Raw genomic sequence first — 24,700 nt, forward strand, 5'->3', positions numbered from 1 at the left:
ATTCGTGTACTGCAACTCACCAAAAACTAAAAGCCATCTGTGGTTTATTCGTTAACTCAGAGAGAGCTAGCCTTCCTCTGTCCATTCCTCATCTCCCATGTATCTCATCCCTAGTAAGCCCTGTCACTTTCGCTTCCGAATTCCTCCACTTGCTCTGTCTCATGACCATCTTCCCAAACTATGCTCTTTATCAGCACCTGTTAATCAGACTACTAAAAAGTGTTCAAAAATTAGCTCCCGCCTTCACTTTTGTTCTTTTATATCCAAAGAGAATTTTTAAACCAAAAATCTGGTTTTCCATTTAAAATCCAGTTGCTCCTTTGTTAATTCGTCCCTACTCCTCTTCCTTCTTTCCATTCTCCCTACTTTTCTTCATGTGCCTGTACATCCTTCAGTCTTCCCTTTCTTTCATTTAGCCTTCCCTTCGTGCTTCCTTCCAACTATCCTTTCCCCTCATCCTTTCATCTACCCTTTCTCCATCTGTCCATCCTTCCTTCCATCATTATCCTTCTGCCCCTTCATCTTTTAATTACTCAGCAAATATTCACTGAATTCTTCCTGTGCATGAGAAACGATTCTAGGTTGTGGTAGTACTTTGGCAAACAAGACTAAGAATCTATGCCATCAAAAAAAGTTAGATTCAAGTGGAAGAAAACAGAAGTGCTATAAAATTAAGAACATTTTTTTAAGCATGAGGAGATAGTGAGTGACTTTCCATTTCTCCTACAACAATAGCCAGGTTCCCTTAACATGATGTATGAAGCTCCACATGATCTAGTCTCTGCCTCCCTCCTCACCTATGGCAAAGCCCTCCCTCCTTTCACTCTCCACATCTTAGCCAATCTTTGTTCAGTCATTCTCCTTTCTGTGTCAGAGACTTATAGCATGCTGTCCTTTTTGCCTAGAAACTCAGTTAACTCCTTCCTACTCATCCTTCAAATCTCCAATGTCACATCTTCAAGGAGTCCTGTTATAGACTCCTAGAACTTCCTCTCCTTTCCCCCATACTATTTACCCATACCTGCAATCACACAAGTGTCCAACTGTCTGATGCTAAGTCCCATAATAACAGCAACAGTGTCTGTACTGATCACCCCTGAACTATATGCTCATAGTACAGCACACAGGAGATACTATTACATTTAAGTGAATACTTAAGAACATACATTCCAACCTTAAATTGAACAGAAAGATAGATATAACAATGATTTTTTTAAACTAGACAATTTCTAAATCAAAATCCATTTGCTAAGAGAAGAAGCTTGGTGTACCATAATCATCAAGCTATCCCAACAGTGAGAGTGATATATACATATATGTATATATTTTCATGGATAAAATGAAAAACAAAGCATACTAATGTGATTATGCTATTAGATGAAAGGAAAAAACAGATTTCAATAGAAATTTAGTTTTAAAGAGCCAAATTACATCTTTGAGCTAATTAAGCCATTTCAAATAAGAAATATAAAGTGATGTTAAATCCCTCAATATAAAAATAAGTCAAAACAGGGAAGAGATAGGAAGCAAACACTGAAAGGATAAAAGAGAAACCAAAGAATTATAGCAGCATTTGAAACTGTTAACAAGAAAATAAACACAGACAAATTAATCAGGTGAAAGTTTTAATAGAAGATGATTAAGCTGAAGCACACATTATAATTTCAAAAACAGTATTAAGAACAAGATCTATTTTGAAAAGCATAAAGGAAAGGGAGTATTTATACATAGACTAGATACTAAACAAGGTATATGACAACTAATAAAAGATAACTGAATGGCAGAGGATCTAGGAAAAAGAAATGACTAGCATGCTGTTCAAAGTAATAAATAGGATGTGCAGGTTTTAGTGGATATTTTAAATATTTCAATTATTTGTTAATTGACAAACTAGAGCTAAGAACAGCAAAATATCCTTAAATATAATCAATTAAATAAATAAAAAGCTTTGGTCAGATGCTGTGATGCCAAGTAATGCATCACAATAGTAATACGATCACTTGTGTTACCATAACAGTAATCAACGAGGTGCCTGCTTCTTACCATATGACAGCTTTTATTTAGTAGTAGTGTTTAATAACATGGGGTGGGGGAGGGTATTGTGTTTTTTAAATCCTCAGCTTGTTTTCATGGCAAGCACTCTCCTTCCTGACCAAACCAAAAAAAAAAAAAAAAATCCAACACAAAAACTAATCACCATGTGACACCACCACCCCCCACAGCCAAACAAACAAACAACCACCAGAACAAAACCTGTATGATCTGTAATTAGGTTCTCACATGTGGGTCTAATAAACACCAAATAGCCAAGTAGAAAAAAAAAATCAAACTCTAGTCCAGACCAGCAGTGCGGTCCTCAGATGAGCAGTACTGGCAACATCACCCAGAAATTTACTCTAAATGCAAATTCTTGGGCCCCATGCCAAATCTACTGAATCAGAAACTCTGCGGGTAGGGCCCATATGAATCTGATATGAACTAATGCTTGAGATTTAGAAAAATCTAGACTTTCAAGGCCCATGGTTAGCATCAGAAAAAATCAATTAGCCAATTTCAAACTTATGCCTCCATCTCTATTTCTGTTCCTCAAGAGCTCCTAACTTCATGTGTTCAACCTGCATCAATAGCAAGAAAGGCACATGTTCATAAAATTCAAATACACTTTACAAAAAGCAAACATATTTACTTAATGGAAGTTGCTACTAATTCAAAAGCATTATCTATAACAAAAATTAATTTTTATTTATAATGAATACAAAAGAAATGCCCTGTTTGGAAAGTAATTGTGCTGTTTGGGGTTGGTAGCATTTGTTCACTTTCTTCCCACTTTTTTAACTATCCAGAATAATATATAAAGTTAGAGAAAGTCAATGTTAGCTATTTCGGCCAAAGGTTTAACAAGAATGATTTAAGTTAGTAGTGACTTATAAGGCTTGGATTATTTCTGGGTTCCAAGGATTTATGTTTTGCTTTTTTCCCCATCATCACAATAATCAAGAAATGTCTATGTGTGAACTAAAACTCTTAAACTGGAACTCCAGTAGAACATAGCAAAATACCTTAAAATTTATACCCTTGCTGTTTCAATACATTAAAAAAAAAAAACAAAAAAAACTGCATTACAGGCTGCTGTACATGCTTCGTAAGAGAAGCTATTTACATTCAAAGACTTCATTCAATGCCCAGGGCTCTCACCTAGGACCTCTGGGGGCTCTGACTGGAGGCCTTCCGGCTGCTGACCCTGAAGCACGTTAAGCAGGGCCTGTAGACTCCTCAGACACAGGGATGGATGAGAAAATCTCGTCTCCTTGATCAATTCAAAAACTTCACAAAGTCCAACCTCAATGATCTGTTTAAGATGAAAAAAAAAAAAATACATATATATATATATATATATATTATAACAGGTAAACTAGTAACACTTTCCAGGCAGTTTCACCAGTACAGCTTATTGCCACAGCAAATGATTAATGCTGCAATATTTACTAGGCTAAAACAAACAAAAACACATAAAAAAGCAAAACACAACCACCCATGGCATTTAATTCCAAGGTACAGAAAACCATCTAGTTACATGAAAGGGTTAAAAAATTATGGCACTATTTTATTTTAGAGAGAGAGAGGACATAAACGGGGGAGAGGGACAGAGGGAGAGAGACAGAATCATAAGCAGGTTCCACACTCATCTCGCAACCCTGGGATGATGACCTGGGCCGGAATCAAGAGTCAGAAGCTCAACCGACTGAGCCACCTAGGCGCCCTACAGTGGCAGTATTTTAAAAGTATTTATAGCACAAGGAAGCCATAATAAAATATAATAAAAATTTTAACAATGAAGTAGATACTAGGTTACATTCACTCAGAAAAAATAAACTCTTAATTTAAAAGTTCATTTGGCTGTACTCAAGTACAAATCAGCATTCTTTTGTTAAAAGTCATGTTACTTGTTACTTATGAGCAGGAAAAAAGTCAATATAACTCATACAATGCAGAGATTTAAAAAGGAGCGTTTCGTCTTAGCCATTCCTATAATGGTACAATCACAATATTACTGTTTACTGATGTGTCCCCTCTTCTTATAGGGTTTAATCACCAAAAAACCTACCTATCAAAAAGATCACTGCTATTTTTACCTTCATTATCTTATCATTCCTGATCAGAACCAAATCTGACTCAGTCCATATCTAGCAAAAGATACATCTGTAACTAAAGATTGACAGAGAAGTGTGATGAGCATAAATGTTTCTTAAACCTTTATTTTGTGCAACTCACTATAGGAGATATGAAGATACACATCACAACAGCCCCTGTCCTCTAAGAATTTATTCTCTAACAGGGTAAATGAGCCTTGTACATGACTCTTATCCAGTTGAGACCTCTGTTATACCATTTATTATAGTATAGCTGACCATTTTTGTTTCCTTTTTCCTGTGGTCTCCTTATAGACAAGGAGCATGCCTGAGCTGGCTTAATATGTCCTATGGCTAACCCAGTGCCTAGCACATGACAGGCATATAATAAATATTTAATTACTCTCCGTTGTGTGCTAAAAACCACTGCAAATCAGAAATAGATTTTCCAGACAATGGTCAAATCAGTTGCAGGCAAGTCACTTGCAGTTCTGATTATCATTTGCAAGGTTTCTGAAGAATACAGACATGACTGAGAAGTTAAACTAGTAGGACTGTCTTTAGAGAAGTTATCTAAAATACTAGCGGACTTAATTATAGCCAAGATTACAGAGGTGGCCTGTATAGAGTTTCAATTGATTAAATGCACTAAGCAGTGAAAATTTTCCAGTTGATATAGTTTCTTTTCCTGAAACACACTAGAAAGTAAAAACATGCTGTTCAAGATTTCTATCTGCTTCTGCACTTACAGGAAATGAATCTGAACTCAAAGATCTCCTAAGCACAAAATATAGGGCTCTGTTCTCAGGCCAATGGGAAACTACTCTACCCTTTCAGTCTTCAAAAATGCTTATTCTACTGCTACCAATCATGACTTTTCAAAGTTCAAAGGACACTCTTCACAGATAACATTTTTAGCTATGGTTTATTTACATAAGATTCCTATGGTAACAGAGAAAGTACTGAACCTTACCAAAAAAGAGTGAGGCTACTTACTGAACAAGTTCCTGAGCTGTCTCTCTGGTAAGTTCAGGGCATAATAACAAATATATTAAAATAGGCAACTCAGATATGCTGCTTAGGAACAGAGCACTAGCTGGTTTTGGTAAACCCATAAAATGTTAGCCAAATGATCAGGAAAGAGAAATTACCCATCTATCTAGGTTAACCACTGTAGATTCTCATCTGCACCTTACTTCATAAAAAAATTTTTTAATAAGGGGGAAAATTAATTTGTTTCCAGAATATTGATATGTTTTCAAAATACAATAAAATAAAAATCAACTTCAAGTTTTCCAATCATATTTAGCTTTGAATTATTGAGCAGAGGAATAAAAGTTGTTGTGAAATAAGTTTGTTTGTTTGTGTTTGTTTTTGAGGTTTGGCTGAGAACATTTTACCATACGTATGAACTCTGAAATTATACTTTACACAATGAATCCTGTCTTACAGTCACTGAGAACATACGGTACTTTCTCCCCACTCAATATTGGGAAGGAAGAGTATAAGGAAAAAATATAGCACAGCAAATATAGTATGATTTCATTTGTGCAGAAATAATATACTTTTAATGTATATATATATATATATAAATGTTTATAATGGGTATGTTTTGGTTAATAGGAATTTAAGAGGGATTTCTAATTTTTAATTTCTATTTCCTCTTTGTAAAAAATGTTCTGCATTTTTCAAACTATCTACAATATATACTGCCTTTATAATTAGCAATATAAATAAATGTGACTTTTAAACAGAGTAGTTGATTATAGTAATTAAATACACTAAGCTTCGGTACTTTCAATGAAAAACCATAACTACCCAACACACAGTCTTCCACTTCTCTTCAGAAAATAACCTTTTATATTCACTAAATAAATTTACTGAATTTTCCCTTTACAGCTACTTTCAAATAATTAAATCCTGAAGGCTCTCTATTACACTTAAAGGAACACAAAACCCAAATAACTATCTGATACAGCCAGTGCAATGTCACTGCTGGGAAAAGTGAGATAAAAACATGCTTGGCCAAAGAAAAATAACATAATGAGTCTTTCAAGGTTTTATTTTGCTCTCGTCAAATCATATATTCCCAAAAGTGATTTTATTATTTCACTAGCAAGTATGAGCATAAAAGTTTAGTTACATCACATTTAGATTAATAATTTTTTAATAAATTTTACCTTGTTCTATTAAAAAGTCCTAGAGGAAAGGGATGGGAGGGGCAAAACAGGTGAGGAGGATTAAAAAGTACAAACTTCCAGTCATAAATAAGTAAGTCCTGAAGATGAAAAGTACAGCCTAGGAAATATCACCAATAATATTGTAATAAATGTTGTGTGGTGACAGATGGTGACTACATTTATCCTGGTGAACATTTCAAAATATACAGAATTATTGAATTACTATGTCATACACCTGAAACCAGTGCAACATTGTACGTCAACTATACACTAATGAATTTTTAAAAAGTCCTAGAATCTATTCTAATACTTTCAGAATCCATTTGAAAAAATTCAAGAGGAAATCAAAAGTAGGTTTATATATTACCACCGAGGGAAGTACACTGCCTTCCAAAATTTTTTATATAAAGCAAATATTTGGTAGATATGACATTTACAAATAATGAAAAATAAAAATCTAGAAGGGAGCAAAAGGAAGAGTGGAAGAAGAGCAGCAGCAGAGGAGGAGGAGGACAAAAAGAAGAGGAAGAATTCTGCTTCTCAAAAGGTCTGGGTGTGAGATGTCTAAGCAGTATCGTCTAACATACAAATTTATCTAGGACTACTACCATCTTCTTCCCTTCTCTTTACACCCAAAAGTGTTCTCACAACTTTTCAAAACTAACAATTTTTTTTTTACATTTATGTATTTTTGAGAGACAGAGACAGAGCACAAGTGGGGGGGGGGGGGCAGAGAGAGAAAGAAACAGAATTTGAAGCAGGCTCCAGGCTCTGAGCTGTCAGCATAGAGCCCAATGTGGGGCTCAAACTCACAAACTGTGAGACCATGACCTGAGCCGAAGTCAGACGCTTAACCAACTGAGCCACCCAGGAGCCACTGAAACTGACAATTTTTAAGTGATGCTCTTGATCCCACCCCCATCCTATCTCTAACAGAATTTTATTTTACCTTCCCCCACACTGTGACAGTCCCCAAGTCTCTATTTTTAGCTGGGACCTTTCTTTGGAACTTCAGCCCTATATAGTATACACAGGACACCTCACAGGTACCTCAAACTCAGTAAAGAGAACTAAACATCATCATCATCCCAACAAAGCACTGTTTCTCCTCCAGTTCCCCCTCTTGCAGTAAATGACATTGCCACCAGAAACTTCATAAGTATGTTTCGATTCCACTTTCTCTTTCAGCCTTCATAATCAACTAATTACCAATTTGTCAATTCTGCTTCCTTAACATTTCCTGTAACCCAAACACCACCACTAGCAACCTTCAGTAACACTTCCGGGACAAATTCAATAGCTGCCTAACTGATCCCTCTGCTCTAACCTTACCACCCTCTATGGTTTGTCTTACTAGCACCCAAGTAATTTTACTAAAATACAAGTCTAATCAAACTCTTTTGCTTAAAATCTTCAATATTTCCAAATCACAAGACAAAATCTGAAAGTGGGTGCATGACACAGAAGGCCCTTCACAATCTAGCTCCTGCTCTCAGCCTCTTGCCCTATTCAGCTACTCCACTCTAGCTAAAAACAGATCACGTGTACTTTTGTAATGGTGCTGTTCCCTCCGCCTGTAAGTGCATCTACAGTCAGTGCTGCATCCGTACCCACGGTGTTCCACTACACCCAGCATGCCCTAGTAATCCTTAAGTCACTACACATGTCTGGTATCCCCTACCAGACATAACTTTCTTGAGGGTAGGGACCGTGTCTCATCATTATTTTGTTCCCAGGGCCTAATATACTGCTTGCTATAACTCAAAAAGAATTTAAAAGCAAATAAACTTAAGAAGTAAATAAGTAAGTCTATATCTTTTAACAAAATACATGGCATGATGAGCCTCAAATAAGACTGGGAAGTATGAATCTCAACAATAACTACTAAAAATTATGCAGTTATAGGGACACCCAGGTGGCTCAGTCAGTTAAACATCCAACTCTTGATTTCGGCTCAGGTCATAATCTCACAGTGAGCCCCGTGTTGGACTCCGTGCTCAGTATGGAGCCTGCTTAGGAAAGATTCTCTCTCTCTCTCTCTCTCTTTCTCTCTCTCTCTCTGCACCTTCCTTGTGCTCTTGCTCTCTCTCTCAAAAAAAAAAAAAACAACAACAAAAAAAAACAAAAACCAAAAAAACTATGTAGTTATAAAGCATGGAACACTATAGGGAATCTGGAAGTCAGATAGTGAAAGATGGTTTGAGCTGGGTAAAAACTGTGTTTTAGGTAAAAACCTTAATATGAAGCATTTAGGTGGGGGTAAGAAAGTCCCCCTTTTTTAAAAATGTTTACTTATTTTTGAGAGAGAAAGTGTGTGTGTGCAAGTGGTGGAGGGGCAGAGAGAGATGGGAGAGACAGAATCTGAAGCAGGCTCCAGGTTCCAAGCTGTCAGCACAGAGCCCGATATGGGGCTCAAACCCATGAACCGTGAGATCATGACCTGAGCAAAAGTCGGATGCTTAACTGACTGAATCACCCAGGTGTCCCAAGTCGGGTTTAAAATATCAATGACTGGAGTGCCTACGTGGCTCAGTCAGTTAGGCGTCCAGCTATTGATTTGGGTTCAGGTCATGATCTCATGGTTTGTGAGTTCAAGCTCTGTGTCTCTGCACTATCAGTGGAGATTCTTGGGATTCTCTCTCTCTCTCTCTCTCTCTCTCTCTCAAAATAAATAAACTTTACAAAATATCAATGATTGCTGACCTACAAAAAAACAAAAAGCAAAGAAAACCCTGACAAGTAAGATCTACACAAAAATCAAATGCAATTTAACTTTTAAAATTCAAATAGAAGGGACGACTGTGTGGCTCAGTCAGTTAAGTGTCTGACTTCAGCTCAGGTCATGACCTCATGGTTTGGGAGTTCGAGACCCGAGTCAGGCTCTGTGCTGACAGCTCAGAGCCTGGAGCCTGCTTCAGATTCTGTGTCTCCCTCTCTCTCTCTGCCCCTCTCCTACTCACTCTCTGTCTCTGTCTCTCTCAAAAATAAATAAACATTAAAAAAAAAATTCAAACAGAAAATTAAATTGCATCAAAATGATACTTTAACAACAAATAAAAACTGTCTTAATTATGTGAGAGAAGAGCAGTGGGAGAGGAAAAAAACTCAGTGAAAAGAAGGAAAGCAACAGCCACACATGTAGGCAAGAAGAACAAGAGAGGAACAATTGCAAAGAAAAGGAAGGAACTGATGTAGAAGAGTAGCATCTGGAGCAGAAGGGTCAAAAGGAAAAGAAAAATGCTAATGTTTCTCACTTGCCCTTAAATTCTCATCTCCTCAAGTCCTACAGGCCTCATTTCTTCTGTGTTGGTCCTTTATGTCATGCAAATGGCTGCCAAAAACATCACCTAGAAGTTTCATTCCCCACCCACGCCCTAACCCACAGCATTTTGAATGCCTCTGCATAAAGGCATCTCAAAACTTCTTCCCCTCTCATTCGTCACATGGTCTCACTGACTTTCCAGAAGTTTATTTCCTTGGACATAAAGTATTTATTAATAAATTGAGGAGTTCCTCGAAAAGCAACTCAAATTCATTTGCACCTACACAATTTCTTGTTTTCACCTAACCTGATACTTACAACTATACCTATTATTTACTCACACACTTGTATTTGACATTTGTTAACTCACTGCATCTTCACTACAACCCTGTGAGGTATATATTATCTCCATTTCATAGATGACAAAATGGAGGCACAGATAAGTCAAATAACTTCCCCAGCATTACATAGTTATTTTTAAGGGTGAGTATTTGAACGCAGGCAGTTTGACTCCACTGCCCAGGTTCTTAATCACTATACCGTTTCCTGATGTGTCAGTACTTGATTGAAAACTCTTTACCCAGAGGAGCTTACACAGAAAAGATAAGCTTATTTGTTTTAAGAAGAAGAAAGGAGCCAATAGAGAAGTTATACTTAAGGACATTGGAGAGAAAGGGGCTAAAGGAAGAAGAGTCCCAAGAAGAACACTTAAAGATGGTTGACTAAAAGGCTGAGGAAGTTCACAAAACTTCTCTTACTCTATAAAACAGGAAGCAAGCCATCTGCTGAGAATAAGGTGAGAAGAATGTGACAGTACTGATTAAGGGCTGTGGTGCACTTAGGAATAGCCACCATGAGATATGGCAAAATATTTGCATGATATTTGCATGATAGCTCCTGTGCGTATGTACAAAAGTTTTTAAGGCATAGCTTTAAGGTATCAGTTTAGTAAAAATATTGGCATGATAGCTCCTGTGTGTATGTATAAAAAAGTTTTTAAGGCACAGCTTTAAGGTATCAGTTTAGTAAAAAGGCAACACACTGAACCATTTATGATAAAGGAAATCATTTAAAAATGTTTACATTTAGAAAAAGGCAATATACATATAAATCATTTATGATAGATACCCCTTTAAAAATATGTCTATATTGTCACTATTCTTTTGTTAGAAATACTAACTATACCTACAATGTAGAAAAAATACCATATATACAATAACATTACAGTCTTGAAATACACTAACACTTAAATAGAAGAGAGTACCTTAAGAATAGTTTGTTCTACTATAGTACATGCTTCTTTAACACCAATTAGCTTACATGTCTCTGGTAAATAAGGGAGTGATATCAGAACAATGTAGAAGTTTTGTTGCTTCATATGTAATTTTTTCCTAGGCAAGGAGAGCCAAAATAGCAAGAGAACAATCATAACCTAAGGAAGAAAAGGCAAAAAGCTCTCAACTCAGCAGCTGCACAGCCAGGAGCCCTCCTAGTTCTATTTGAAGAAAAATAAAAATGCATACCTGTACCCAAGGCTTCCTCCCCAGAAGGAAGCACCCCCAGCTTACTATGGCTCTTGGCTGGTGGTAGTTTGCAGTTCTGCTTACGCCCACCTTAATGGCAGCCCACTGGCTCAGAGCTCCACTTCTAGCTGCAATGGCTCAGTGCTTACAACCCTTCATTTCCACTCTACTGCTTTTGTACATTTTTAAAAGCCCCTGATCTTTCTTCCTGGGCTGTCAAGTATTCTCCACTGGGTTACCAATTATTGATTTTGTTAGCACTCCAGTTATAAAGATGCATAGAGTTTTCCTGGTCTGCCCCAAACCTATTTTTACCCATCAGCCCTATTAATTTTGAGTGCACAATTTATTAAAAAACAAGGTATTTTAGCAATGTAAATATATGTACTATAGCCCAAACACCTGTGGTTATCCATCCAAGTGGAATTTAGTGACTTACCTTTGGAAGCTTGATAGGGGGCTCTTTGGATTCCTCCTCTTCATCACTATCTGATTCTCCACTCTGCACAGAGTTCTTAGATGCAGCTGCCAATGATGTTTCCTTTTTCTGCCATTCCAGAACGCAATGGCGTACATTGCAATAAATATTGAAAGCAGAAGGATTGCTATGTAATTTGATATCTGGTATGATTACCGTATTCTCCAAGTTTTCAGACTGAAATAGAAGATATAATATTTCAATTCTATATTCCTTCGCATCATCACCAATTCTCATTTTATATAAAAGATTAAAGATTAGAAATGCTGGATAACTTGTATAAATCAAATAAGTGACATAGCAAGACAATCCAAGTCTACTGATTCAACTTATAGTAAGTACCCTTTCTTCTACACTTTACTAAGTAACACAGCAATAACCCCACTGACAAGGGCTGGAGAGTGGCAAAGAGACTAATAGGAATACCTTTTTATTCCATGATAGGAATAAAACCAACAAAGTTTAACTGTTGAGTATCACAGAATATTAATTTTGTGCTCTTCTAAGGAACATCAGATGTATTTGAGTCTCAATGACCTAGTACAAACGTTGAATTACATTTTGATAGCTTTAAAAGTACATTTAGGGGCTTAAACAGAAATCAGAACTAAAAACCAAACAAACTTTAATTTTAGTCAATTCTTCCAATTTCATTCTAATTTAAATAGTAGTAATGTTAAGAAATTAGATTTCTGGGGGTGCCTGGGTGGCTTAGTCAGTAAGCATCCGACTTCCACTCAGGTCATGATCTCACAGTTCGTGAGTTCGAGCCTCTCGCATCAGGCTCTGTGCTGACAGCTCAGAGCCTGGAGCCTGCTTCAGATTCTGTGTCTCCCTCTCTCTCTCCTCCTCCCCCACTCACACTCTGTCTCTCTCTCTCAAAAATAAATAAACATTAAAAAAAGAAAAAAAAGAAAAGAAATTAGATTTCTGTAGATTATGGATATATGCTTTCCTGAAGATCTCCGAGCTATCAATCTTGATAAATAATAAAAATCACATGCTTGGTAATTTGTTAGAACTTAGTCAGTTTCTGTTCTGACCCAGCATTTTAGTCAGCAAGCCACAATCACACTTTTGAGAACAACATTTACACTATAAATATACAGAACTGGTTTAAGATATTCTATTAATGCAAGTTCCAAAAATTGGAGTATGTCCAGGAAGTATCCAAGATAAATAAGATGACACCTCAAGTACCAAAACACTTGGTTTCAAAATTCTATCCTTCTTCCATAAATAATTAGGGAAAAAGTGGAATACTCCTTGTTAGAAAAAATATGTACTGAAGTTAATTGATAAATAATGTGTAAGTATGTATCCCAGACACACTAAAAACAAGCAATTATTAGCAATCCAAATCTAAGAACATATGAAAAAGGTAATGCATGATGATCAACCAAAAAACCGGCTGGTAACAACACTGGAAAAGTAATTAGTAATTCCTCATACTAACAAAAATAAGAAGAGAAGAAAACAGACGATATCCTAAATAAACATGGAAAAAGCATCTGACACAAATCAAACACCTATTCATGATAAAAAGTGTATGTAAACTAGGAATAAAAGAAAATTTCTAAAAATGGATAAAGGGTATCTATGAAATACCCACCGCTAACATAGTAAGACTAAATTCCTGTACCCTAAGATGCAAACAAGAAAAAGATATCTATTCTCAGCAATATGATTCAACATTATACTAGATATGCTAGTGTGATAAGCCAAGAAATAGAAATACAAATTATAGTTAGAAAGGAAAATATCTACTAGAAAACAAACGTCTTCATTTCCAGAAGACATGGAGAGATTCTTAAGACATCTGCAAAAAAAGCCACTAGAAACAATGTGTGGATTTAGCAAAGTCACAGGATACCAGATCAATATTTTAAATAAGAAAGAGTTAATGTATCTACACACTAGGAGTGAACAACTGGAATATGTAATTAAAAAAAAATAATACCATTAAAGTTACAGACTGGGAGAAAGTATCTGCAAAACATATACCTGACAAAAGTCTATCATGCAGAATATATAAAGAATTTTCAAAACTCAACAGTAAAAACCAAACAAGCCATTCAATTTAGAAAACGGGCAAAAGACATGAACAGGCATGTCACCAAAGAAGATTCACAGAAGGCAAACAAGTTCACTATAGTGACCCATTAGGAAAATGCAAATTAAAACAAAATGAGAAAATGTACAAACCTATCAAACTGGCTAGAATAAAAAATAATGACAACATCAAATGCTAGTGAAGATGTGGAGAAACTTAATCTCTTATACATTGTTAATCGGAAAATAAAATGATACAGCCACTCTGGAAAAATGTATGGCAGTTTCCCACAAAATTAAATATGTATTTACAGTACAATCCAGCAATTGCATTGTTGGGCATTTATACCAAAGAAATAAAAACTTATGTTCATTCAAAAACCAGCATGTGAATATTCATACCAGTTTTATTCAAAATAACCCAAAACAAGAAACACAGATGTCCTTTAATGGGTGAATGGTTACACAAACTATGATGTAATCTTTACCATGGAATACTAACTCAGCAATAAAAAGGTACAAACATGATACATGCAAAGACTTGCATAAATGTCAAGGGAATTATGCTGAGTGACAACAGCCAGTTCCTATGATTAAATTTATATATCATTCTTTAAATGACAAAATTATAGAAATAGAGAACAGATTGGTGATTGTCAGAGGTTAGGGAGAGGGTGAGTGCAGGGGAATGTCTGTGGCTATATAGGAGTAGCAAAAACAATCCTTGTGATGGAACTCTTCTATATATTGACTGTGGTAATGGTCCACAGATCCACACATGTGATAAAATTGCATAGAACTAAATATATATACACATACACAAATAAGTACATGTAAAACTGGTGAAATCTGAGTAAGATCAGTAGGTTGGATCAATATTGATTTCCTGGTTCTGATATTTACTATATTTATGCAATACCTTAGCAACTTGAGAAAATGAGTGATGGGTATAGAGGATCTCTGTATTACTTTTTACAACTGCATTATTATAATCATTTCAAAATTTTAAAAAATGAAATAACAGCAGTTAAATTTAATAAAATTATGTGCAAGCTCTGTACACTGAAAACCAAAATAACACTGCTGGGAGTAATTAAAAAAAACTTAAGAGAATAGAGATAAACTATATTCATTAATAGAAGATTCAGTATCATTAAAATGGCAACTCTTCCTCAAATCTACAAATTCAATACAAACTCAATAAAAATTCCAGAGACTTTTAAAAACAGAATTGACAAGCTGATTCTAAAATTTAAACAGAAATATAAAAGACCTAAAGTAACTAAAGCAACTTTTTAAAAAGACTGAAGTTGGAAGACATATGACCTGAATTCAAAACTACTGTAAAGAAGACAGTATGGTATTGGTATAAAGACAGATATTTAGATCAAGTAAACAAAAAAAATTGCAGAAATAGGTTCAAACAAAAATGGCCAACTGAATTTTTACAAAGATACCAAGACAATTAATAGAAAAAGGTAAGTTTTTTTAAAACTGATGCCAATTAACTGAATATCAATACAAGAAAAAAATGAACATCAACCTTATTTCATACCATACACAAAAATTAACTTGAAATGTATCACAAACCTAAGTATAGCATCTAAAACTATAAAATATCTATAAAAAATATAGAAAAAAATCTATGTGGCGGCACCTGGGTGGCGTAGTCAGTTAAGTGTCTGGCTCTTGATTTCGGCTCAGGTCATGATCTCACTGTTTGAGTTTGAGACCCACATCAGGCTCTGTGCTGACAGTGCAGACCCTGCTTGGGATTCTCTGTCTCTCCCTCTCTCTCTGTCCCTCCCCTGCTTGCCCACACATCCTCTCTCAAAATAAATAAATAAACTAAAAACAAAACAAAACAAAATCTATGTGACCTTGGGACAAAGATTTCTTAGAATACAAAATACATGAATCATATATATATAAATCAATATATGTATAAAACTTCAAAACTTTTGTTCTTCTAAAGCACTATATAAAAAAAAAGAAAAGCAAGCCACAGAACAGGACGAATTGTTTGTGATACAGATATCTGACAAAGGACTTGTATCTAGAATACATGAAGAACTCTGACAATTCCATAATAAGACAGTTGAAAGAAAGAAAGAAAGAAAGAAAGAAAGAAAGAAAGAAAGAAAGAAAGAAAGAAAGAAAGAAAAATGAGGCAATGGGGAGCGTGGTTGGCTTAGTTGGTTAAACGTCTGACTCTTGATTTCAGCTCAGGTCATGATCTCATGCTTCATGAGACAGAGTCCTGTGTCAGGCTCTGCGCTGATGACATAGAAACTGTTTAGGATTCTCTGTCTCCCGCTCTCTGCCCATCCCCTGCTCATTCTCTCTCTCTCAGAATAAATAAACTTAAAAAAAAAAAAAGATGGAAGATATGAAAGACATTTCACAATAAAAGGATATGAATAGCCAAAAGCATATGAAAAGATGTTCACATCATTAGTCATTAGAAAAAAGCAAGCTAAAACCACAGTGAAATACCCCTATATACTTAGAATGACTAAAATTTTAAAAGCCTAACAGTACCATGCATTTGCAAAGATGTAAGACAAGTGGATTTCTCATATACTGCTGGTGGAAGAATAAAATGCAACAATCACTTTGAAAAATAGTTTGAACAGTTTTTTTAACAGGTTAAACATTCATCTACCATGCCACCCACAAGGAAAGAGTTTACAATGCAGGTATGATTAATTAGTCCTTGTATTTTCACAAGGGAACCAGGACTGATTGTTGGCCAATCCTTAGGAATGTGGTCTTTAGAGTTTTCTTTATGTTGGTTATTGATGATTTTGTAATATACACTAGAGCAATGGACTTTGCCTACTGGCTTGTCTAATTGCTTTGCACAAACATCAAGACTGATGATGTATGCCTGAGTTTCATGTACCATGGTTGGCTGCACAGCAGGACATGTCTATGTGTGAACCAGATCCCCCATAAAAGTCTCAGATCCTAAGACTGGAATGGGGTTCCCTGGGCAGAAACATTCCATACATATCCTTATAGTTCACTGCCATAAAGAAAGCATGCCCTGGGGCGCCTGGGTGGCGCAGTCGGTTAAGCATCCGACTTCAGCCAGGTCACGATCTCGCGGTCCGTGAGTTCGAGCCCCGCGTCAGGCTCTGGGCTGATGGCTCAGAGCCTGGAGCCTGTTTCCGATTCTGTGTCTCCCTCTCTCTCTGCCCCTCCCCCGTTCATGCTCTGTCTCTCTCTGTCCCAAAAATAAATAAACGTTGATAAAAAAAAAAAAAAAAAAAAGCATGCCCTATGTGCTCAGACAAGGGAGGACCAGAAAACCTATGCCTTAAGTCCCTATATACCACTAATACATTTCTCTTTGCTGCTACCTATCTCTACCTTTGGTTGTAATAAATCTTAACCATTAGTATAAGCTGCTTTTGATACTTATGAGTCTTCTGGCAAATCATAGAAGGAAACACCACCTACTCATTCTACTTCCAGGTATTTATCCCTCAAGAAACCAAACCAAAACAAAACAAACAAAAACATATATCTGCACAAAGACTAGTACACAAATATTCAAAGCAGGTTCATTTGTGATAGCCAAAAACTGGAAACCTCAAACTGTCCATCAATAGGTGGAAAAAAAAAAAAAAGAATTAACTGTTAATATATACAACTACATGGCCACAACTCAAAATCATTATGCTGAGGGAAAGAAGCCAGATACAAAAGAGTACATACTACATGATCACATTTATATGAAATTCTATAAAGTAAAAATTAATTTATAATGACAAAGTATATTCATGGTTGCCTAGAGCCAAAGTGGTAGGGAGAGACAGAATGTAACAAAGGATAAGGAAATGCTTGAGGATGATGGAAATTTTCTAAACCTTGATTATATATTTCAAAACTTGCTGAATTATACACATTAAATCCCTGTCTCAGGTTCTGCTATTAAATATCCCAACCTAAAACAGGCATGTTTGGTAACAAAATGATGAGTAAGTTTCCTGTGTAATGGACTTACTTTCTTCTCTAAGAAAGCAAAGTCATTTGCTAGAGGGCAGTATTTATCATAAGTTGGAGGAGAGTGGCAAAGGTTTGAAACAGTCATAGCAGAACTACTTGATCAAAAAGAAGAAGAAGAAGAAGAAGAAGAAGAAGAAGAAGAAGAAGAAGAAGAGGAGGAGGAGGAGGAGGAGGAGGAAGAAGACGACGACAGTCTAGCTATGCAAGATCCTTTTGAGATTGGTTCTCATGTATGTATACTGGTATCAACTGCTAACTCCTTTTAGCAGGTACTCACCTGCAAGGAAAAAGAAAACAGCTGGATTTGTACAGGATTAAATTTTATCAGATGAGTGCAACACACAGGGGAAAGGAAGATGTGGTAAGCAGAATAATGACATCCAAAAATATCTTCCCCTTAGTCCCTGGAACCTGGGAATGTGTTGCCTTACATGATAAAAGGCCCTTGCAGAAGTGAATACATTATACATCTTGAGATGGAGAGATTATTCTGGATTACCTGGGTGGGCCCAATGTAATCACAAGGGTCCTTATAAATGAGCGAGGGTGGCGGGACAATCAAAGAAGTTGTAACAACAGAAACATGTCAGAGTAATGAAGTGTGAGAGGATAAAACAACCATAGCTGACTTTGAAGGTAGAAAAGGGCATTAACCCAAGGAATGCAGGCAGTGTCTAGAAGCTGGAAAAGGCAAGGGAATAAATTTTCTCCTAGAGCCTCCAGAAGAAATGCAGATTTACTGACACCTTGATTTTAGCACAGTGAGATCCACTTCGGACTCCAGACTTCCAAAATTGTAGGATCATTTGTGTTGTTTTAAGCCATCAAGTTTGTATAATTTGTTACAGCAGCAATAGGGAATTAATCCAGATTAAGCAATGTTTTTTTTTCTAAAAAGACCGTGCTATCTAAACTGGATAAAAAGGAAAATGAATCAAGGAGATGGCTAACGGATGAGGAGAAACAGAGGGGCCAATGACAGCAATAAAGAAGGTGATAAAGTAGTGTAGCTAAATGGTATCTTATTTGCTGAAAAGAAATGTGTTTTTTTTAAGAAATGCTTGTTCTTTTTAAAAAGATGGTGGATGTGCAGAGAAAGCATTTGACAAAATACAGCATCCTTTCTTGATAAAAACCCTCATGAAAGTAAGGATAGAAGGAGCATACCTCTAGATCATAAAAGCCATATGTGAACGACCCAATGCTAATATCATCCTCAATGGGGAAAAACTTTCCCCCTGACAGCTTTCCCCCTAAGGTCAGGAACAAGACACGGATGTCCACTCTCACCACTGTTATTCAACATAGTATTGGAAGTCTTAGCCTCTGCAATCAGACAACACAAAGAAATAAAAGGCATCCAAATCGGCCAGGAGGAAGTCAAACTTTCACTCTTCGCAGATGACATGATACTCTATATGGAAAACCCAAAAGATTCCACCAAAAAACTGCTAGAATTGATTCGTGAATTCAACAAAGCTGCAGGATATAAAATCAATGCATAGAAATCGATTACATTCCCATACACCAACAATGAAGCAACAGAAAGAGAAATCAAGGAATCGATCCCACTTACAGTTGCACAAAAAAACCATAAAATACCTAGGAATAAATCTAACCAAAGAGGTGAAAAATCTATACAATGAAAACTATAGAAACCTTACGAAAGAAATTGAAGAAGACACAAAAAAATGGAAAAAGATTCCATGCTCCTGGATAGGAAGAACAAATATTGTTAAAATGTCAGTACTACCCAAAGCAATCTACATATTTAATGCAATCCCTATCAAAATAACACCAGCATTCTTCACAGAGCTAGAACAAATAATCCTAAAATTTGTATGGAACCAGAAAAGACCCCGAATAGCCAAAGCAATCTTGAAAAAGAAAACCAAAGCAGGAAGCATCACAATCCTGGACTTCAAGCTATACCACAAAGCTGTAATCATCAAGACAGTATGGTACTGGCACAAAAACGGACACTCAGATCAATGGAACAGAATAGAGAACCCAGAAATGGACAAAGGTATGGCCAACTAATCTTTGACAAAGCAGGAAAGAATATCCAATGGAATAAAGACAGTCTCTTCAGCAAGTGGTGCTGGGAAAACTGGTCCAGAAGAATGAACCTGGACCACTTTCTTACACCATACACAAAAATAAACTCAAAATGGATGAAAGACCTCAATGTAAGACAGGAAGCCATCAGAATCCTTGAGGAGAAAGCAGGCAAAAACCTCTTTGATCTTGCCTGCAGCAACTTCTTACTCAACATGTCTCCAGAGGCAAGGGAAACCAAAGCAAAAATCAACTACTGGGACCTCATCAAAATAAAAAGCTTCTGCACAGCAAAGGAGACAATCAGCAAAACTAAAAGGCAACCTATGGAATGGAGAAGATATTTGCAAATGACATATCAGATAAAGGGTTAGTATCCCAAATCTATTAAGAACTTATCAAACTCAACACCCAAAAAACAAATAATCCAGTGAAGAAATGGGCAAAAGACATGAATAGACACTTCTCGAAAGAAGATATCCGGATGGCCAACTGACACATGAAAAAATGCTCAACATCACTCATCTTCAGGGAAATACAAATCAAAATCACAATGAGATACCACCTCACACCTGTCAGAATGGCTAACATTAACAACTCAGGCAACAACAGATGTTGGTGAGGAGGCGGAGAAAGAGGATCTCTTTTGCAGTGTTGGTGGGAATGCAAGCTAGTGCAGCTACTCTGGAAAACAGTATGGAGGTTCCTCAAAAAACTAAAAATAGAACTACCCTATGACCCAGCAATTGCACTACTAGGCATTTATCCAAGGGATACAGATGTGCTGTTTCGAAGGGACACATGCACCCCCATGTTTACGGCAGCACTATCAACAACAGCCAAAGTATGGAAAGAGCCCTAGTGTCCATCGATGGATGAATGGATAAAGAAGATGTGGTATATATATATAATTGAGTATTACTCAGCAATCAAAAAGAATGAAATCTTGCCGTTTGCAACTACGTGGATGGAACTGGAGGGTATTTGTAAAATTAGTAAGAGAAAGACAAATATCGTATGACTTCACTCATATGAGGACTTTAAGAGACAAAACAGATGAACATAAGGGAAGGAAAACAAAAATAATATAAAAACAGGGAGGCGGACAAAACAGAAGAGACTCATAAATATGGAGAACAAACTGAGGGTTACCGGAGGGGTTGTTGGAGGGGGGATGGGCTAAAAGGATAAGGGGCACTAAGGAATCTACTCCTGAAATCATTGTTGCACTATATGCTAACTAATTTGGATGTAAATTAAAAAAATGAAATATTAGGGGCGCCTGGGTGGCTCAGTCAGTTAAGTGTCCGACTTCGGCTCAGGTCATGATCTTGTGGTTCACGAGTTCAAGCCCCGTGTTGGGCTCTGTGCTGACAGCTCGGAGCCTGGAGCCTGCTTCCGATTCTGTGTCTCCCTCTCTCTCTGACCCTCCCCCCATTCATGCTCTGTCTCTCTCTGTCTCAAAAAATAAATAAACATTAAAAAAAAATTAAAAAAAAAGAAATATTAAATAAATAAATAAATAAATAAATATAAAAAATAAAAAGATAGTGGATGAAAAGTAGTCCAGAAGCAGTAATTGGGAACAAGGAGACTAACCACATCATTTTATTATTTTATATGCCCATCATAAGCAGAAAATGTTTCTTATTCATCTTTCTATTCTAAATACCCAGCATAATTCCTGCACATAGTCAGCATGCAATTAATGTTTTAGGAATAAATGAGTAACTTCTTTTTGTATCACTCTTATCACAAGCTGCTCCTAAAAAGCAGACATAAAACCTGAGGCCAAGAGAAGGAAGATTTATTACTAAAGGCATAAAGCTAAAGACAGAAATGAAGGGATGAAAGACCTTGACTTCTCACCTCTTCCTGGATATCTTAGGATACCACTTTTAGGAAAATCACCAAATGAAACCTTTAAAGAAATTAAAACAGATTTTTAAGATTCCCATACTCTGACTTTGCACATAACACCAAGAAGTGGAAAAGAAGTAGAGGCTGAAATTCTGAATGATTATGTACCAAATATATTAAGAATGTTCTCCACTTCCCTCTTTTATCCCACAAACAGAAGTAATAAGAAATGATGTAGTTAACATTTATTATTTAGCTGCCCACCCAGTAACACTTTCCTTAGGGTAACCACCCCCCTCCCATTTCACATGGCCTGCTCAGTAGGTTGCTGGCCTACCTATCTCCCATCACAGGGTTATAAATGTAACTCAGTCTAACCAAAGTACCCCATCTCCAAGGCCAAAATGAATGATGAAGGTCAATCAAAAATCACACCCAAGACTTTCTGCTAGAATAAAGGAGATTGCCTCTTGACCAAAAAAAATGCAGCTGGAGCTCCCAGAAGCCTTAGTCCTCAGCCATAGGCAATTAAGTCCACACACAGAAGAAAGCAGAAGCAAGAAATGAAGACACAGAACTGATGACATTACTTAATCCCTGGATCCAGCTGTGTCTCAAGATACAGCCACCAAATAAATTTCATCCCCTACACTTTTACTTTTTGGTTTACTACTAAAAGTACATTTCTCTCAGCTTTAAAATGTAAGAATACTAATTAAGAAGGGCAGGAAACAACTGTTTCTGGAAATTAAATATGATACAGAGGCCAAGCTAAGCTATTGTTTCTTTAACCAAAAGTGGACCTGTTCAGAAATCATAGTTAATGATTCCTCTCTTTCTATTGTCTAGGCTTCTTAGTACTGTTCAAAAGAAAACACGCTCCGGTAGAATGTAAAAATGTTTAAGATTTAATTGAGATTTCTGCATTAGATGGAAAAAAGGTCCTTGATCTCTATGGTCTCATCTAATTCAGATATTCTACATTGTCTTTCCTTTTGCACAGCCACCCACCATCAAAAGAGCTCAGAATATAGACATACCAAGATTCTCCCCAATTCATGACATATGGACAGACGTTATGATGAACCCAAATCCACGTCCCAACTCACAGCCAGTTTTACTCAGTTTCTAGAACATGCAGTCAGAGTGTAAAAAAGAGAAGAGTAATGGATATGTTCCCCCAGAGAAGTGTTCAAAGATAATGTGAATAAACTGTAAACAATTTTCAACACCCAGATATTAACTTCTAGGCTACTGATCATGAAATGTTCAAACATGAAATTAAACAGTGTAACCAAGTAATAAGGGGCTTTTAAAAACTTTAAAAAAAAAAGAAAGAAATAGTTTGCTAGTTATACTTTTTTAAACTTGGCATTTTAATTCAAATTACTGTATGAAAAAATCCTTACTCCCTATAAATTGCCAGCAGTTTTACCTTGCTTCTTGTCTTCACTTTTGATTTGCTCTTCTGTTTTCTTTTCAACTTTTTCTTATTTAAAATTTTCTTATTCCTAAAAATGGAAAAAACAAATTACAAAAGTTCGTATTAGAATATACAAAGCTATGAAAAACAGGTACTTCTTTTTTTTTTAAATTTTTTTTTTTCAACGTTTTTATTTATTTTTGGGACAGAGAGAGACAGAGCATGAACAGGGGAGGGGCAGAGAGAGAGGGAGACACAGAATCGGAAACAGGCTCCAGGCTCTGAGCCATCAGCCCAGAGCCTGACGCGGGGCTCGAACGCACGGACCGCGAGATCGTGACCTGGCTGAAGTCGGACGCTTAACCGACTGCGCCACCCAGGCGCCCCAGAAAAACAGGTACTTCTAAAGTAGACATTTGAATATTTCTCCTATAAGCTTTCTTTTTATGAAACAATATACTCTAGATGTACATATAAGATGTAGCTACTGAAATAATTATACTGGAAAGCTAAGAAACACACATTAAATGATTAAAAATTGAATTCTGCGAATATTTAAAAAAAATTTTTTTAACGTTTATTTTTGAGAGACAGACAGATTGTGAGCAGGGGAGGGGCACACAGAGGGATGGAGACACAAAATCAGACAGGCTCCAGGCTCTGTGCAGTGGGCTCAAACTCACCAGCTGTTGAGATCATGACCTAAGCTGAAGTCAAACACTCAACCAAATGAGCAACCCTGGCACCCCTCTGCAAATATTTTTATAAAACTAAAAAATGTAAAACAGCATCAAATGAAGTTTTAAAAATTTTATTCAACAGTGGGGATGCTAATAAAATATCACATATGTTCTCTTCCCAGAAAAATGTGCTCTTTGTAGTAGTGAGGTCTACAGTGTAAAAAGGGACAGGAGGCACTTTTTACTAAATTACTATAGAAAAAAACCCCAACTCATACTCTTCTCACATTCTGCAGTCAGTTTTTCATCACCTCACAGTCCTCTAAGACAAAATTATTCTCTAAGCAGATGGAAGCCCCTAAATGACTTTGAGAAAGAGACGGGGGGAAAAATGTGGCAAAGAATTATAGTGGAAGAAACAAAAGTCAAGGAAAACAATTTATTTTATTTTCATTTAATATTTTTTTATGTCTGCCATGCTGAGGTGCACACTGTTAGTACTAAAAATACAGGACGAAAAAGAAAAAGTTCTTGACCTCAAGGAGCTCAAAGACTTGAATGAAAAACAGGTGAATAATCTATGAAAAGGATGCTACTGCTATAAAAAAATAGTGAAGAAGAAGAGGAGGATGAGAAAAGGAGGGAGGCAGAGAAAGGGAAGAGAAGCGTAGAGGAAGAGAAGGAGGGGAAGGAAGAGACTCTAGATGCTGGAGGTCAAGTCCTTAACACTTGGTAACTAACTTACTGGAAGCTGTGACCAAAACAAAAGTTGTAAGCCTAGGCCAACTGGAGGTAGGGATGTCACTCATAAAAATAGGGAAGTCAAGGGGAACAGTTAGTTTCCAAAAAGAAAAAATTGGTTCAGCTTTAAAGATGTTTGAGTTAAAGATACTAAAATGCCAACAAGATAGACATGAACAAGCATATGAAAATTCATCTCTGCCAGTTCCTTCAGCTCCCTAAACCAAAATAATCACAAAATCTTGTCAACTATGTCTTATAAACAGTTCTTGAATCTGTCTACATCGTCTCTACTGCTG

General features: G+C 36.5%; 1 protein-coding gene across 6 annotated transcripts in view; it reads right to left on the reverse strand.

Moving 5' to 3' along the window:
* The window catches only part of MYCBP2 (MYC binding protein 2), a 283,331-nt gene that overhangs the window by 230,465 nt on the left and 28,166 nt on the right, over positions 1-24,700 (reverse strand). For all 6 annotated transcript variants that reach the window (XM_030312209.1, XM_030312183.1, XM_030312194.1 and 3 more), the window contains exons 2-4: positions 22,993-23,068; positions 11,535-11,750; positions 3,196-3,349 (exon numbers count right to left, since the gene is read on the reverse strand). In XM_030312209.1, coding sequence (XP_030168069.1) covers positions 3,196-3,349; positions 11,535-11,750; positions 22,993-23,068 — 446 coding nt within the window. The remainder of the gene's footprint in view (positions 1-3,195; positions 3,350-11,534; positions 11,751-22,992; positions 23,069-24,700) is intronic.

The sequence above is a fragment of the Lynx canadensis genome, chromosome A1 (assembly GCF_007474595.2).
Source record: "Lynx canadensis isolate LIC74 chromosome A1, mLynCan4.pri.v2, whole genome shotgun sequence".
NCBI lineage: Eukaryota > Metazoa > Chordata > Mammalia > Carnivora > Felidae > Lynx > Lynx canadensis.